The sequence below is a fragment of the Stenella coeruleoalba genome (genome assembly GCF_951394435.1).
Source record: "Stenella coeruleoalba genome assembly, chromosome: 6".
Lineage (NCBI taxonomy): Eukaryota > Metazoa > Chordata > Mammalia > Artiodactyla > Delphinidae > Stenella > Stenella coeruleoalba.
Genome location: NC_137151.1, coordinates 66,648,210 through 66,665,891, shown reverse-complemented (window position 1 = coordinate 66,665,891; position 17,682 = coordinate 66,648,210). Strand labels below are relative to the sequence as shown.

At 40.6% G+C, this 17,682-nt stretch overlaps 1 protein-coding gene across 14 annotated transcripts in view; it reads right to left on the bottom strand.

Annotated features, from left to right (window-relative positions):
* The window catches only part of MYO3B (myosin IIIB), a 506,873-nt gene that overhangs the window by 78,580 nt on the left and 410,611 nt on the right, over positions 1 to 17,682 (bottom strand). Inside the window, exon 34 of one of the 14 annotated variants that reach the window (XM_079925173.1) lies at positions 6,532 to 6,584. The exons of the other annotated variants lie outside the window; for them this stretch is intronic. Coding sequence (XP_079781299.1) covers positions 6,580 to 6,584 — 5 coding nt within the window. The 3' untranslated portion in view covers positions 6,532 to 6,579. Of the gene's footprint in view, positions 1 to 6,531; positions 6,585 to 17,682 lie in introns of those variants that run through there. 14 annotated transcript variants of the gene reach the window in all.

Genomic DNA, 17,682 nt, shown 5'->3' with positions numbered 1-17,682 from the left:
TTTTCTTAATAAAAGGTGTAAATATTGAATGTCTGTTGCTGAGTACTTATTTCACTCTTCTGGGGGAACTTTAAGTCACAACTCCTGCTGGGATTTGTATTTTTTAAAGAAAAAGATGAGAGAGAAGTAGAGGAAGGAAAGGGGGGCAAAGAAGACAAAGGAGAATTGTGAGGAAAAGCAAGAAACTGTGGGAAACTGGAGAGTCCTCACTGGGTGCCATTTAGAGCGGGACTAGCCAGGGACGTGGTTACGCCAGCACGTCCCATACGCCAGCAATGGCCCCAGCAAGTGGAGAATTGGTGATGAGGTCATCTTTCCTCAAAAACAGTGCTCTTCCCCCACGACTTGACTCCATCCCACACACATTTGCCCCAAAGCCTATATTGTTTTGTTTTCTTTCCTGAGTCTAAGAAATGAAGCAGCGGTTGTCCACCAAACTTCCTATCTCCACCCTCAACCCTTCCCAAACTGCTTCTCTGAGTGACATAAAATCCCAGGAGCTCCGTTCCCTGCTTCCTGGGAATCTTCCAGACCTACTGGTGGTGTGTCTCTAGCCATCCCCAACTTCAATCTGCTTACAGTCCTAGAACTTCTTTATCACAAAGTTATGTTACATGAAAGAGCCTTTCCTTTGCCCCTGCAAAAGTTTTTTTTTTTTTTTCTTCCTGAAAAGTGGTTAGAAGGTAGTTTATAAATCAACAGGCTGCCTTACAATTGTTGGCCTGTCCAACTTTGAGGTATATCTTACATTAGATTAAGATAATTCTTGACTTTTGGGTTGTTTTCACTTGTTAATAATGACATGTACCTTTCAGCTCCTTTACACTACATAATTTTTAATAGCTTCATGAAAATTGCCACAAAAGATTCTGGCGTGAAAAGATAGCTCATTAACATACGCCGTCATCAAAACCATAATGTTATTATTGTACCTCAAGTAAATATTAGCTTTTGTAGTAAATCAGATAGAGGTTAAGTTGCCTAGCCGTAACTGTGAGGGTTCAGCAAGAGTCAAGTTTGCAGAGGCGGCTTCAGCCCATCAGAAGTCCAAATGAGAGGCTGGCACGGCTTTAGGGGTCCCTCCCGATAACCTGCACCTGCAGCCCTTCCACAGCCACCTCCGTAAACACACAGTCTCAGAAGAAGCCATGGTACTACAGCGTAAACACAGCTTCAAAGCCAGTCTTCTAGCAGCTCTCCAACCAGGTTGCGGTCCCTAATATCTGCCCCTGTGGGGATTCTGGAGCCAGCACTGGCTATAGCTATCAGAGAAGCAGTGTTTGGAGTTTCCTATTTACTGAGGAGATGCATAGACAGAAGGAAATCCAAGTGACTTTTGTATTAAATCATTTAACAAACATTAATTAAAATCTGCCAGTGAGCAAGGAGCCCCATTAAGGTACATGGAAAATGTCCCTAGTATAACATCCTGACTCCTTAGCCTGTTGACAAGACCCGCCCCTTGCCTCCCTCTCCAAGCTTATGGTACACTATGCACCAGGTGGACTGAACTTCCTCCAGTCCTTCAAGTTCTGTGAATGTTCCCTGCTTTCTTTTTTCTCCCAGCTTTTTCATCATTCCATCTGCCTGGAACACACTTCCCGCTATTTCGTATGAGACTAATTATTTCTCATCCTTTAAATCGAAGCTTAGTTGTAACTTTTCTAGGGTAGTCTTCTCTGATCCTTGGGACTAGGCTTTGTTAATTTTCTATTTGCTCCCATAGCCTCCTGAACTTCCCCTTTCAAATAATCCCTTTCATGTTTATCACTGCTTAAATGTCTTTCTTCCCATCTGTAAATTTCATGAGGGGAAAGCGCTCTGTCTTCTTTGTAACTATGTGCCAATAGCCTAAAACTTCATGCCTAGCACATAAGTTGCTTCATGTTTATTGAATTATTTAATTGAATATAATGTCCCCTGCCTACAAGGACTCCTATAACAAGAGAGGGGAAAAAAGTAGATAAATGCCAGAGCACATGTGTGTGTGCCTATTTAAGTATACAATTAAAACCTGGCAACAGCAACAATGAAGAAAAAAATTCCAAACCAAGACCTGCCAGTTTCTGGTTCTCCTAATACTGAGTAATATCACATGAGTTTCAATTCCTACCTATGGTCATTGCTACTGTGTCAAATATTCAGCTACTGCCCATGAGAATGAGTAAAAGGAACTCAATCTTGGAGTACCAAATCTTGTTCCTCTACAGCACAAGCCTAAAATATATATATATATATATATTTTTTTTTTCCCCCCACCCCAGGAACATAGCATTCAGTTTTTACCTAACTTTCCCTGCATAGGCAAGTTGTCTGGAGTATTGTGACTAATAGTGAGGTGACAGCACAGGGGCTCTGGCAGACCAAAAGCACCACAGTAAAAGAGCACCCAAGAACTCTGTCAGTCCATGTTCTGCATATAAACCTCTGCAAAATATTTACATAAGTCACTGACTCCACAGAACCGTGCTAAGCTCTGAGGAAAAACTACAAAACTACAGCGAATGCTACAAAGCATTAGCAAGTAAAATTCAGTAGTGTGTAAAAAATTACATTATGATCAAATAGAATTCCAGGATTTCAAGGATGCCTCAATATTTTTAAAGTCTTAGTAATGTGTAATACCAACACAGCATACTACCTAGAAATTAAAGAAGAACTTTAGTTCTGTGGTTCAACTAAGTAGATACAGAAATAGTTTTTGACAAAATATACCCTTAAGTATTATCAAACTAGGAACAGAAGATAATATACTTAATCTCATTAAATTAATTTATTTAAAACAGTAAAAATCATACTTAGTGGTGAAACTTTAGAGGCATTCTCATTAACGTCAGGAAAGAGTCATACTCATTAGTTCTGCTAATATCCAGTATTGTACTGAAGCTTCTAGACAACATGATGAGGCATGAAAAAAAGAAGGGTATCACTGGAAACGAAGAGAGAATTTTTTTCTCATCTGTAGCGATGTTATAGGCTATATAGGAAGCCTGAGACAATCTGTAAACTATTGAAACTAATAAGTGTCCAGCAAGTTGATATTCAGAATCAACATATAAAAATCAACAGTGTTTCAGTCCCATTTATAATAGTAACAGAAAATATAAGTGTGGTAGCCGACCTCCAAGATGGCCCCCAATGGGCCCCCCATTCCCTGCCTTCCAGGTATTCCTGTGTAATCAATAGGATACCACAGAAATAACAATGTGTGACTTCCAAGGTTGAGTTGTATAAGATATTGTGGCTTCAACCCTTCTCTCTTGGATCACTTGTGGTCACCATGTCATGAGGACACTAAAGCAGCCCTAAAGAGAGGCCCACGTGGTGAAGAAGTGAAGCCTCTTGACAACAACCAGAAAGGAACTGCGGCTTCCTTCCAATAGCCATCTTGGAAGCAGATCCTCCTCCAGCCCTAGTCAAGCCTTCAGATGACTGCAGCCCTGGCTGATATCCTGACTTAAATTTCATGAAAAATCCTGAACCAGAATCATACAGTTAAACTTCTTCTGAATTTCTGACCCTCAGAAACAGGTAAATAAGTTGAGATAGTAAATGTTCGTTGTTCTAAGTAACTAAGTTTTGGGGTAATTAGGCAACAATAGATAAATAAGTTTAACAAAAATTTAAAAAATTAATCTAAGGAAAGATATGAAAGGCTTATAGAAAAAGTATTTTAAAAAACATTATTGAATGACATAAAAGACAAACTGAATAGATACAATATTCTTTACTTGAGGACAGAAATTCTTTCCAATTTAAACTATATATTCTGGACAAAATCCCAACCTACTTCCTATGCAACTTGATGAGCTAATCCTAAAATTTACATGGATGGTCAGAAGAGCAAGAATATTCAAAAACAATTTGAAGAATAACACCAGGTGTGTGGAGGGGGATAAGCCTTGTCTACCAGCTATCAAAATTTATTACAAAGCTGTGATAATTAAGATGGTATGGTATTGGCACAAGAATAGACAAATAAACCAATGGAACAGAATACAAAGCCCAGAAACCGACTTGGAACCTTGATCGATGTGATAGGCAGAATAATGCCCAACCCCACCCACCCACCAAAAGATGCACACATTCCAGTTCTCAGAATTTGTGAATATGTTAGGTTACAACAGTAAAGGGGAATTAAGGGTACAGATGGAATTACAGTTGCTAATCAGCTGACCTGACTTTAGAATAGTGAGATTATCCTGGATTATCTGGGTGAGCACAATGTAATCACAAAAGTCTTTTAAAGTGGAAGTGGGAAGCAGAAGAGTCAGTGTCAGACAAATGGCACTGTGAGAAGGACGTGGCCTGGCATTGCTGATTTTTAAGATGGAGGAATGGGGTCGTGAGCCACAGAATGCAGAAGCCATGTAGAAGTTGGAAAGGCAAGGAAATGAATTCTCCCCTAGAACCTCTAGAAGGGATGAAGCTCTGCCTACACCTTGATTTCAGCCCAGCAGGACCCATTTTGGACTTCTGACCTCAAGAACTGTAAGATAATAAATTTGTGTTGTTTTAAGCTACCAAATTAGTGGTAATTTGTTACAGGAGCCATAGGAAATGAATATAATCTATGTTACAAGTCAGTAGGGAAAGAACATACTATTCCACCAATGGAGCGGGACCAACTGGTTATCCATACAGAAGAAAAGAAAATTAGTTCCTTCTCTCATGTTATATACAAAAATAAATTTGAGGTGGAGTGAGTACCTACATGTGAAAAGCAAAATAGTAAAACTTTTAAGAGACATAAAGTTTAATATTTTTATGAGCTTGGAGACGAAAGATTTCTTAAACAAGGCACAAAAAGCACAAGCTATAAAGAAGAAATTAGTAAAACTATGTTAAAATTAAAATCATCTGCTCAGTAAAAGATACTATACATAAATACAGAAAACAAGACACAGACTAGGAGAATATATTTGTAGTGCATCTAAGGCACAAAAAATATCCATAATATAGAAATAATTCTTCCAAATCAATGAAAGAAAGACAACCCAATAGAAAAATAAATGAAGGGCATGAATATGCAGTTCATAAAAAAGAAATTCAGATACACATTAACATATGAGAAAGTGCTTATCTTTATTATTAGCCAGAGACAAGCAAAGAAAGCCATACATCACTGTGTTTCTGACTGGAAAGTTTTTTTTTCAAAATTTGAAAATTCTTAGGGTTGGTGAGGACATGGAGAAAAGGAAGGCTAACAGTCTTCTGGTATGAGTGCAAATTTGTACCTTATTTTTGGAGAGAAATTTGGCAGTATTCTGAACAATAGATGTGCATCTTGTGTGACCCAGTAATTCCTATTTAGGAAGCGATACACCCTTGTACTTTTATATAAGAAGACATGCACAAGAACATCCATCGCAGCATCATTTGGAACACTGAAAACTCATGAACAACCTAAATGCCAATGAAAAACAAAATAGATGCTGTGCTGTTTCCATGAAATTAACAAAATATGTGTATCAACATGGATAAATATTGGAAACATTTTAAGAAAAAAATAAGCTTTCAGAGTGATAAATATATTCTGCATTTGTAAAGTTTAAAAAATATGCTATTTATGCTTTTGTATATAGAAGCTTGTATAGGACCTGAAGCTTATATAGTTTGGGGGGGGCCTCATTAAGAAAAATTTTAAATATCAAATAGAATATAAAATTATGTACAAAATTGAATATTAATTTTGAATAAGAAAAACACAACAAATCATAAATTTTTAAAAGCTGACAAATACCATGAATAATAAAATCCAGAAAAACAATGTAATATTAACTATTCAGCACCCCTCTATAATACAATCTTTTCTTATATTTGTTAGCTTCATTCTCTTTGACTTCAATTTTGTAATAAATTTCTCTACAGAGAGTGTTAAAAGACAATTCCATCCTTTTTCTAGTAAGGCTGATCAACAAATATAAGAAAAAAAGGATCCTTTAGAAAAGATTCTTTAAGCATCACAACTCTGTAACTTCTGTCCTTCTTGCACAGAATGGCTATTTGACCCTTCTGGGCAGGGCTCCCCAGGCAGCCTGGAGCATGGCCCCTGGGCAAGGAGCAGATTCTTCTCACAGGTTGAGGGGAATCAGAGGTACAGGGAGATCTACCAGGGGCAGAAAATCTCTGGCAGCTGGGAGCTGGAAGGGTAGAGAGGTCATCCTGGCAGCCCCAGGGCCCCCACTCCAGGCCCAGAGAGGTCCCCCCATCCTTGGGTGGTGCTCCAGACTTCTACCTTGACAACTTCTGGGTCTTGGAGGAAGGGGTGGGAGTGGCTGCTCCTGAGCCTAAAATTCTTTAGTTTCAGGGTAAATTGGCTTCTGCCTTTTTTTTTTTTTTTTTTTTTGCGGTACGCGGGCCTCTCCTGTTACGGAGCACAGGCTCTGGACGCGCAGGCTCAGTGGCCATGGCTCACGGCCCTGGCCACTACGCAGTATGTGGGATCTTCCCGGACCAGGGCATGAACCCGTGTCCCCTGCATCGGCAGGCGAACTCTCAACCACTGCGCCACCAGGGAAGACCAGGCTTCTGGCTATTTTTTTCAACCCTCTTAGGGTCCCTGGCTGGGTCTGAAAATTAGACTGACAAAGACAGATTAACAGGAGAAAAACAAATTTACTTAATATAAATTTTACATGACACGGGAGCCTTCATAAGGAAATGAAGACCCAAAGAAATGGTTAAACTTGAGTGTTTTTATGCTAGGTTTGTTGAAGAGTAGAAAGATGTGCTAGGACAAAGGTGAGCTAAGGGTAGTAAACTGGGAGAAACTTAGCAAGGTGTGTTTGATCAGATTCCTCTCTGTGTCCCTTCTCTTGGGAGACAAGGATGCTCCTTTCCTCTAGGCATAGGGAGGACACCTCTTATATGAGAGTTTCACAATGTGCTTTAGGGGAAGGGCAGAAAGTCCTTCCTGCACACGCCATTTCTCAAATTCCTTCAGCTTGAAATATTCAATATGGTGTCATATTTTGGGGTAGTGTGTCCTGAGCCCAGTCACTACACATTTAACAAAAAGTTAATAACATGTTAGGGAAAGAAATGAAAATTCAGAATAGTGATTACCGTAGGGATGAGAGAGGAAGGATAGGATTGGGAAAGGTTAAGAGGGGTTTCAACAGTATTTCAAATTAAAAAAAAAACGATGCAAACAGGGTGGGATATTAAGACTTCTTATGGGGGTGTTTTAGTACTATTTTTCTTCTTTTCTGGGTGTTTGAAAATATTTTATTACTTTATATATAGGTATATAAAAACCAAAGCACTGACAATTGGGGTTGTAACTGGCAGTGCCCACTCTGTGCTCAAATGACTTGAAAAGGTCTTGTCCAAAGGAAGAACTATTTACAAATTACGGATCTTTAAATTAAGTGATACTGATTCTCCAGTTCTCTGCTTGTCATAGTTTCTCATTTTATTACACAACCAAGAAGCATATTTTATTGCTTTTATACGAATAGTTGCTTCTATAGTGATAAGCTCTACAAACATGCTGAGTAATTAAATGCAATCCATAAACTTTTTGTTGGCCAGGATTTAGGGACTAATTAGAATATGAATTTCTTAAAAATAATAACTTGTTCCCCATACTATGTAGAATTTCTGTAACAAAGTCATTTCTCTAAGAAAGTGCAAAGCTCTTTGGAGCTACTGCTGAAGATCCAAGCCTTCAGTAAGCTTTCCAGGCCCTCCATGTAATGCCACCATCAGCTGGGGACAACACAATTCCTGGGGGGGTCTGTTCACTTAGACCATAATATCTACTCTTTTAAAGCGAGTTTCGCAAGGGAACAATGTGAATATTTTAGCAGTTAGTTCAGAGAAATGAGTGCAGATTGTGGATAATACAGCAAATATATTACTAACCTAGGATATTTAATATATTTTAAACAAAGTATAAATTATGTAAAATGCAAATTTTTAACAGTAATTAAGAGTGTTCACTGTATTTACCTTAGGATGCTTTTGAAATCCTTTAACAGAAAATATTTATTAACTTTCCAATACCCTCTCACAGGGAACTACTTTTTTTTTTTTCGGTACGCGGGCCTCTCACTGTTATGGCCTCTTCCGTTGCGGAGCACAGGCTCCGGACGCGCAGGCTCAGTGGCCATGGCTCACGGGCCCAGCCGCTCCGCGGCATGTGGGATCCTCCCGGACCGGGGCACAAACCCGTGTCCCCTGCATTGGCAGGCGGACTCTCAACCACTGCGCCACCAGGGAAGCCTGGGGGAACTACTTTTGATATTATTTATTTAAAACAAAGTACTTCATAGCAGCTCAGTACTTCATAGCAGCTCATAGCAGCTCAGCAACCTTCAAATATAGAACAGCTGTTCTGTTTTTAAAGTCCAGGCTAGCCCTTAAAATTGTGCTTTAGCAAAACAGATCTAATTAAAATTAAGCTGCTTGGTACCTTTTTGTCCACCCCCTGCCTCTTCCCCTGAAACAAACAATGTTGGGTCACCAGATATTATAGCCCTGAGAGAGCACAGCAACCTGTGTGCATGAGACCCCACTTTCTCTCAGGCTGACAGCTTGGCTGTGTCTGGGGGAGGGCACACATACCTCCTACCTCTTCCTAATGAACCCTTGAGAATACCCCAAACAGGTATTGTTTATGCAACCTTGTTTAGAGAGGGTTTGGGCATAATATTCAATTTATCTCAGAAGTATTAAATGGGAAACACACACACACACACACACACACACACACACACACACACACACACACACACACACACACAGGCATTCTCACTTACCCTGTAGTTGTAGAACACTTTGCAGTTAGAGCAAAATCTTTCCTTTTCACATTTAATATCTGGAAATGCTTGAGGTTTGAGGAAAACATTTTCATTAAGTGTTTGATGTTGTGAAGGAGCTCCAGGCAGTGGAAGACTGCTTTGGTTCACATTTCAGTGGCTCCTCAGGATTTGGGAAGAGGAGCTAATGAAATATTTCCCTATTTAAAGTCACAGGAAAAGGAATCTTCTAAAATTTAAGATATTCCATTTTAAAGTGCGCAGTAAGGGCTTCCCTGGTGGCGCAGTGTTTGAGAGTCCGCCTGCCGATGCAGGGGACACGGGTTCGTGCCCCGGTCCGGGAAGATCCCACATGCCGCGGAGCAGCTGGGCCCATGAGCCATGGCCGCTGAGCCTGCACGTCCGGAGCCTGTGCTCCACAACGGGAGAGGCCACAACAGTGAGAGGCCCGCATACCGCAAAAAAAACTATGTATAAAGTGCGCAGTAATGTAAAACACTATCCGAAAGCCATGACACTCTGAAGGGAAGTTTGAGGAATTCGTATCCTAGTAATCTTCAACCCAATACTGATAAATGGGGTGCTGAGTCATAGGTTACTAGAACTTACTCGTTAAGTCCAGACTGAAGAAACCTAGCCTTCATGTGTGAGCTAGCAACATTAAAGTGAAAACAAAAAAAAGTTTAGTCTTCTGACACACTCCAGTTAGCCCATATCTAGCTATCTATCTACCAATACATTCAACCAGCATTTATTGACTGCCTCTCAGGTTACAGATGTTATAAAAGGCCCTACTAGAACAAGTTGGAGACTTTGCCCTCCAGGAGATTAAAGTCTAAGGTAAAAATATTTTTCCAGGGAGTAATAAATCAGAGATAATGGGTCCATTCTAGAACTTTTATTACTTCCTAAATAATTAAAATAGTTTGATATAGAATTTTTGCTTCTTATCCCCACAACTTTCACTTCTCCTGATTTGAAGGTCTTGGTACCCAAGAGAGGAATGCTTCCACCTGGGGATATAACAGTGGTTCCATGAATTGGAAGATGAGGCTGCCACTTGGTATTTGGGGCTCCTTATGCCACCGAACCAACAGGTTACAGAAAGGGATTACTGAATGGAATGATCCTGATTGTCAGGGAATTGGGACCACCCAATGGGGCAAAGAGGATGCTGTCTGGAACTCAGGACCTTCTTTGGCCCTCTCAGTACTTCCATGTCCAACAGTAAAAGTTAATGGCAAACTAAAGCAAGCAGAAATATGCAGAACCAGTGAAGATTCAGACCCTTCAGGAATGAGGTAAAGATCCTCAACAAGCTGAGATTCTCAGCAAGCTGGTCCTCTTCCTCTTGGCTGAGAGATCACAGGTTAAGGAAATTATAAGCATCAGCTATGGCTTTATGACCATTTCCTTTATAGTAACAAGGACTATAGCAGCCCTATGTATTTTCTTCTTGCCTTTCTTATGCACGAGTGTGTATGCACAAGCACACTAATTTCGTTTCTTTTCTTCTCGCCCTCATACTATTACTATTACTCTCAGTTCCACACTCTCTGATGGTAGGGATGGGACCTGACAAATCACTTCTCCTTTGCTATATGACTTCCTATTAGGCTCTGCCAACGGGGGGCGCTAGAGGGAGACTGTGAGGCAGGGGAAGGTGGGACTTGCTTCTTTCTGTTTGCTTCTTGTTCCAATGAGCATCACTGCAGCCACAAAGCTTCATCCTGGCAGCACTGTCGATTCCAGCAGTCACAGTTAGTTCCAATGTACAGTGTGCCCACACACCAGAACTAGCCTCACTGCATCCCCTCAGACACCAACACCAGCTGGACAGTGACCCTTCTCAGAGGTCTGAACTTCAGCTCTGGGAGGCCCCTCATCCAAGCCTAATTTCTAACAATCACATCTTTTGGTCCTCAAACTTTAGGAGTGGTAGCTGCTTCCTAAAGTTATTATCTCCAGGATACTGCAGGGTCTCCCCTTTTGCCTTTTCAGTTCTCTAATATCGGTTACCAACTAAAGAGTTAAATTCTCTCAGTTAAAATATCTGGTGTGGTTTCTGTCTCCTGACTGGACCTTGAATGATAAAATGAACACTGTTACCTCTCCAATATCCTTTCTACCCCTTCTACAATGCCTAGCAGTTGTACTTGGGAGAGATTGATCCTGCCCCTGACCCAGGGACAGGCTCTAATTGGTCTAAGCCGGGGCAACTTCATTCCCTTCCTTAGAGTAACTGGTGCATAACAACCCAGGCCTCAGCCAATGAGCTCACAGCCACAGGGATTGGTTAGGGGTACTCCAGTCAAACTGTGGGACATGGAGGCTCTATCTCCATGGGAACAGGGTTTTATTTAAATGTAAAGTCTACAACTGCTGTGGCCATTTTGCCATCTTAAGAGAAACCGAACCAAGAGTGAAGCTGAACCAGGCAGGATGGCAGAGTCAAGGGAATTGCAAAGAACAGAGCCTGAAGTCCTGAGCAAGTCATGCCTCACGTACTCAGGACACTTCAGTTAAGCGAGCCGGTAAATCCTCTTTATTGTTTCAGCTAGTTTGAGTTAGGTGTGCAATGACTTGCCAGCAAAAGCCTGACAACGAAGTCATCTTGTAATTAAACATATGTGTGACTATAAAGGACCATGTGGGCTTATATTATGATATAGTTTTATATACATGCATTAAGCACTCACAGGGTATATAACCCATGTGAGGCGAGTACAGTAAATACTGAAGAACGATAAGTCCTTCACCTTTGTTTGGGTCCTTCAACTAGAGTTACCCTTTATAACCTGTCTTCCTTCTTCACCTTAAAAATAACAAAAACTTTATCTGAATAGGAAAAGTTTTCTTGCGTCTGTTTTTTTTGCGGTCATCAGGACATGGGAACCTGTTTAGTTTTAAATTTTTGGTTGGTATTTCTAATATTCTGGGGATATGAATTCAGAGCCATTAGAACACATACAAGTTCAAATGAATCACAACCCAGAAACTACTTTAACTTCCAACAGCTTCGCTTTCAGCTCCTCATGCTAGCATGTTGATGGGCCAATTGGGAGGAAAGGACCGGGGGTAGCCTGCTCTTATTTCTAGAAACCTGAAATCTTGACGCTCTCTCAGGGCCTGCCTCTGCTCTCCTTCTTTTTTTTTTTGCGGTACGCGGGCCTCTCACTGTTGTGGCCTCTCCCGCTGCGGAGCACAGGCTCCGGACGCGCAGGCCCAGCGGCCATGGCTCACAGGCCCAGCTGCTCCGCGGCATGTGGGATCTTCCCAGACCGGGGCACGAACCCGTGTCCCCTGCATCGGCAGGCAGACTCTCAACCACTGCACCACCAGGGAAGCCCTCTCCTTTTTTTTTTTCTTTGGCTGTTCCACGTGGCGTGCAGGATCTTAGTTCCCTGCGATTGAACCCCTGCTGCCTGCAGTGGAAGCTTGGAGTCCTAACCACTGAACTGCCAGGGAATTCCCTGCTCTCCTTCTTAAACATTCTTAAACACTGTCAAAGCCTCAGCCTCTGGCCTTTGACTCTTTAGTAAAGAGCAAAGGCACCAGTAATAAAAATTGCCTCTCTGCCACTGATTGCCATGTATCTTGAGCGCGTTGTTAAGTTTTGGGAGTCTTCACTTCCTTTTGTAAAATAAAGGGTTGTACTATTCATACGTCTCTAAAGACTCTTCTAGCCATGCGATTCTAGGGGGCACTGGGTACGGCAGAAAGGGGTTCTCCGTTCAAAACCTGCCCCTGCCAACTACCATTTGTTAAACTTGGACAAATTCTTTCTTTTAAAAAATAATGCTTATTTTTTTCTTTCTATTATTAAAGTATAATATATGTACTATAGAAAATATATTGGGCTTCCCTGGTGGCGCAGTGGTTGAGAGTCCACCTGCCGATGCAGGGAACATGGGTTCGTGTCCCGGTCTGGGAAGAAACCACATGCCACAGAGCGGCTGGGCCCGTGAGCCATGGCCGCTGAGCCTGCGCATCCGGAGCCTGTGCTCCGCGACGGGAGAGGCCACAACAGTGAGAGGCCTGCGTACCACAAAAAAAAAAAAAGAAAGAAAGAAAGAAAAAAAAGAAAATATAGAACATATAGGCAAGTATATTAAGGAAAAAAATAAGGATCTCTTATAATTCTGCTACCCAGAGGTAATCAGCTATTTTAGGGTGTTTCTTTCAGTGATGTAAATCGGGTTGGCACCCTCACCCTCAGGCCCACTGCTATTTTTGTATGGCCTGTGACCAAAGAATGGTTTTTACATTTTAAATAGTTGAAAAAAAAATCAAAAGAGTAATAATATTTTGTGGCTTGTGAAAATTATATGAAATTTACATTTAGGTGTCCATAAATAAAGTTTTATTGGAATACAGTCATGTTGATTAGCTTATGTACTGTCTATGCTGCTTTTACCCTACAACAACAGATATTATGGCCCACCAAACTTAAAATGCTTACTCTGGTTCAACACAGAAAATATTTGCCAACCCTTGATATAGATAAAATATAAATATGTGGGTATATGTAAACATATATGAAAAATTACATTATATATCTTATATTCTACTTTTTTTCTCTTAACACTTAAATACGAACACTTGATGGTAACTGTAAATATTCTTTGTCAACAAGATTTAATAGCTTCCTAATATTACATCATTTAAGATGTTGTTGGACATTTGGTTTATTAATATTTTTCACTTATAATTGCCACAAATATCTTTTATTATTTCCTAAAATTAAGGGAGATGACTAGCATAAACTATATGAATAGTTATAGTCTAAAAATGTTGTTTACACATCCATTATTCTTAGTGAGTGAGAGCGCTTATCTCTGTATCCTCTGAGTAACCGTCATTAAAGGAGAGAGAGGGGAGAGGAAGGGAGAGGACGAAGGGGAGAGAGAGAGAGGGAGGGAGGAGGAGGTTAAGACTGAGGTTGAGATTAGGTCCAGGTTCGTTTGCCTCTATGAGCATATTTCCTCTTCAATGATATGCTGGTAAGAGTTCTAGGGCCTAAAACGTTTGCTCTGAGGGTCAAAAAAGATGTGAAAGCACTTCGTAAACTGTTAAAGCAAAATCACTGTCTCATAATTATTATCATGATTCTATGAAAGCTACATATATGAACCAACCAGTAGTTCACCCCGAGGGTGGAAAAGCAACTCACCATAACTGTCCTTTTTATGAAAGAATAGGGTCTTTACAAAGAGTATTTTATCCCTGTGTTACATTCTTAAAATTAGATCCATGTGTTTCTTTTAATTAGTATTTGATACAGTATTAATATTCTTATTTATCTTCTGCATGCCATATGGATTAAATTCTCATTACCTTTGATCTTAATACTTTTAAAATATGTAAATCAGAAGACACCCTCTTTAAAGCAGTGTTTGCATCCCTGTCTATTATTGCCTCGGGCAAAAGGAAAATATCTGCATTGCAAAAAATTCCCCAAATTGTGTTCAAATCCTGAAAGCCATATATTACACTGGTCAATCTCAATAGATTAAATAATGGCCAATTGGAAATGAAGCCAATTAGAACTAAATATTGCTTAAACCTGACGAAGGTTAATGAGAGTCCACCATGTGTGCACATCAAGATGGTCACATTTATTTCAGGGACAAACTAGTTAAGGCTTTGTGAGTTACTTAACTTCAGTAAACAGAACACAATAAAGCTTTTCTGATTAACAAAGATACGCATGCTACATTAACTGCTTCAGTGTTCTGGGTGAAAGTCCTTTTCTTCGTGTTGAGCTATAGCAAGTCATTTCCCTTTCTTGGTCCTTAGTTTCTTCCTCCGTAAAATGGGGTGATTAGGCTGGTGAATTGTAAGGCATATTCCAGCTCTAAGCACTAATAAGAAGTAATAGCAGGAGTGTTATCTAACACATTTTAAAGGAACTTTAAACTTTACTGGGACTATAGTTACTAAGTAACTCAAGAAGGACTGGAGAAGAAAAAGTGCAACTATCGTTGACTGATGGAAATTAATCTTAAACAAGACCATTTATATATCCTTTTTATGACTACACAGTCTTTTAGAAGGTCTTTTTCTTTTCTTAAAAAAAAATGTATTGTGAAACAAATATTGGCATTATCTTTTCACCTCTTAACTTGAAATGTTCTTCTAGCTGATGCTGGGATAGTCTTTCCTTCCCTTTAGAGCTTATTCAATTAATGGTATAAAATACTTTTAGGGGAATTTTGTGTCAATCAAAGGTCCATAACCTGCACACCACTAAATGTCACAAATTATTCTTGCTCATTTCATAAGGTTAATTGCCTTTTGTCAGCTATTCCTTTTACTTTGGAAGATAAAGTTTCCCAGACTTCTAATGGAGTTGAGAGCCCTCCTTGGTTTGCAGGAGGGCTTATGTTCTTAAGCCCAGATGTAGTTCTTTCTGGAAGAATGCAATCATGTGTTCATTTTGAATTAATTGCCAAATAGCCAGTCTCTAGTTTCTTGGAATTTAACTGACAAACACCCTACATCCTACTAGTTATTAGGTAATGCAGTTTGATTCTCAATTCAGTCAAACTTTGCTGATACAGCATAGTCTACATACATACGCTATCTCCTAGAAGCAGTCTAATCTCCAGAATAACAAGTGCCTTCTATAGAGAGTGGCTCTGCTTTAGAGTTTCCAATCTAGCTGTATATATCTATATGCCTTTTTTTGGGAGCCCTATTATTGACTAGTAACACATTGAGACCAACTTCAAGGTACATACAGCTGAATATCAAATATGGAAGACTGGAGTTTATATGACAAATTACTGAAGGAATAAGGAATATCTAGAAGAAAACCACTCGTGACACAGATTCTTTCTCATAATAGATTGGCATGGAAAAATGAGAACCAAGGATAGATTCACAACACATATTACATTGTGTATTTGTTTCCCCAATTTAGCCAAATATGTTTATAGATATTTATCTTTGTCAAAATTCTTTCAAGAAGCATAGGCCCAGTGGAGCATCTGCTATATTGCACCTGGGGGTGTCTTGCATAAGTGGGTGCCAACCTTGACCATGAGGGTGGGGCCTGTGCCGTTGGTGGGTGGAGGAAATGCCAACCTTTTACAGCCTCCTCCACTTTTCTACCAACTGATCACCAATGTTTCAATTGTGTATTGAAAGACTAACCCTTGTTTCCCACTTATTTCTTTAGCACTATTTCATCATAACCTTAGCAGCTGCCATTGAGACTCACTGCCTTATAAAGTTATTGAAAAGGCATCACTTTTCTACAGTGTGTTCAGGAAAAGTACAAAGCGCAGAAACAAAGGAATCTCATTCCAGGTTCCTCTCTCCACTACTCCTCACCATACATCAGTCACCAGGGCCTGTACCTTCCACTTTTAGCCTCCGAATGGGAAGCATTCCATCTATCTCACTGCTGCAATGCAGGCCCTCCTCAACTCTTGCCTGGACTACAGTGACTGCCTCTCTGTTAATCTCATCTCTAGTTTTGACCCCATCCTATCTATTCTCCACAAGGTAGCCAGAGATAATTTTCAAAATGAGCATGTCATTCCTCTGCTTAATATCTTCAGTGGTCTTCCATAACTTTCAGGAGATGGCACTCTTCAGCTCAGCACACAAGGCCCTTCCTGATCTGATACCTACTTACCTCTACAGCTCATTTCCTACTTATTCCTCAGAGCTCGGCCTATGCTCCAAAACAACAAACTCCATCTGTTAGCCCTGAAGAACCATCTCAGGCTCATCTTCTCTTGGAACCTTCCCTTACTCCTAAATGCAAGCTGAATGACCTAACACTGGGCTCCCATGTCAGCCTGTACATAACAACATAATAACAATTATCCCACCTGACAGCAGGTATAGAATCATATTCATCTTTCTATTTCTGTGGCTTGTATCAAAACAAATGATAAATGAGTGTATATTCAAGAAATGAACCAATCTTTTAGTTGCTCTTGCTCAAAAACATCCACCAACATCTCCAATTCCTTTAGAAGTCACTCCTTGCTAGATGAAAGCCAGCTAGTCTGATAAATTAAATCTATCTAAGTGTTAACTATCTTGAGAAACATAAGGTTATGTAAACAGCAGGCTTTTAGGAGGTAATCCTCAGTCAGCAAGGGAGATGTTATTGGTGAGTCTTTCAGGATGATCAGATAGACTCATTTATTTCACAAAGATCGAGTCCCGACTGTGTTCCGAGCACCACATTAGGGAACAATGATAGCGAGAGGCTTAAGGAGAAGGCTGTGAGAACTTCAAATTCCTGCCTATCACTTACAGATGGGTTGCTGGGGTGCTGCTAATTTGCAGAATAAATGTTTATACTGATGTCTGCAATAATTGAGAAACTGTCCAGAGATCTGCAAAACCACAGTGAAAAACTGCAAATAAAGAATCTAAAAACTAGGCCAGAATAAAACACAAATGATTATTTTCTTAAGGACCAGTAATCAGAAGGGTCACTTGCTAAATAAAATCAGCCCTGCCAGCCATACAACAGTAATTAAGGAAAACCACCAAAAAGCTGGGTTAGGTGTCTGCTACAGACTAGAAGTCTGTATCCGTCTCCCCACCCCCACTCCCAAATTCATATGTTGAAATCCTAATCCCTAGTGTGATAGTATTTGGAGGTAGAGCCTTTGGGAGGTGATGAGGAGCCCTCAGTGGGATTCTGCCCTTATTTTATTTTATTTTTTTCGGTACGCGGGCCTCTCACTGTTGTGGCCTCTCCCGTTGCGGAGCACAGGCTCCGGACGCGCAGGCCCAGCAGCCATGGCTCAGGGGCCCAGCTGCTCCGCGGCATGTGGGATCCTCCCGGACCGGGGCACGAACCTGTGTCCCCTGCATCGGCAGGCGGACTCTCAACCACTGCACCGCCAGAGAAGCCCCTGCCCTTATTAAAGAGACCCGGGAGAGG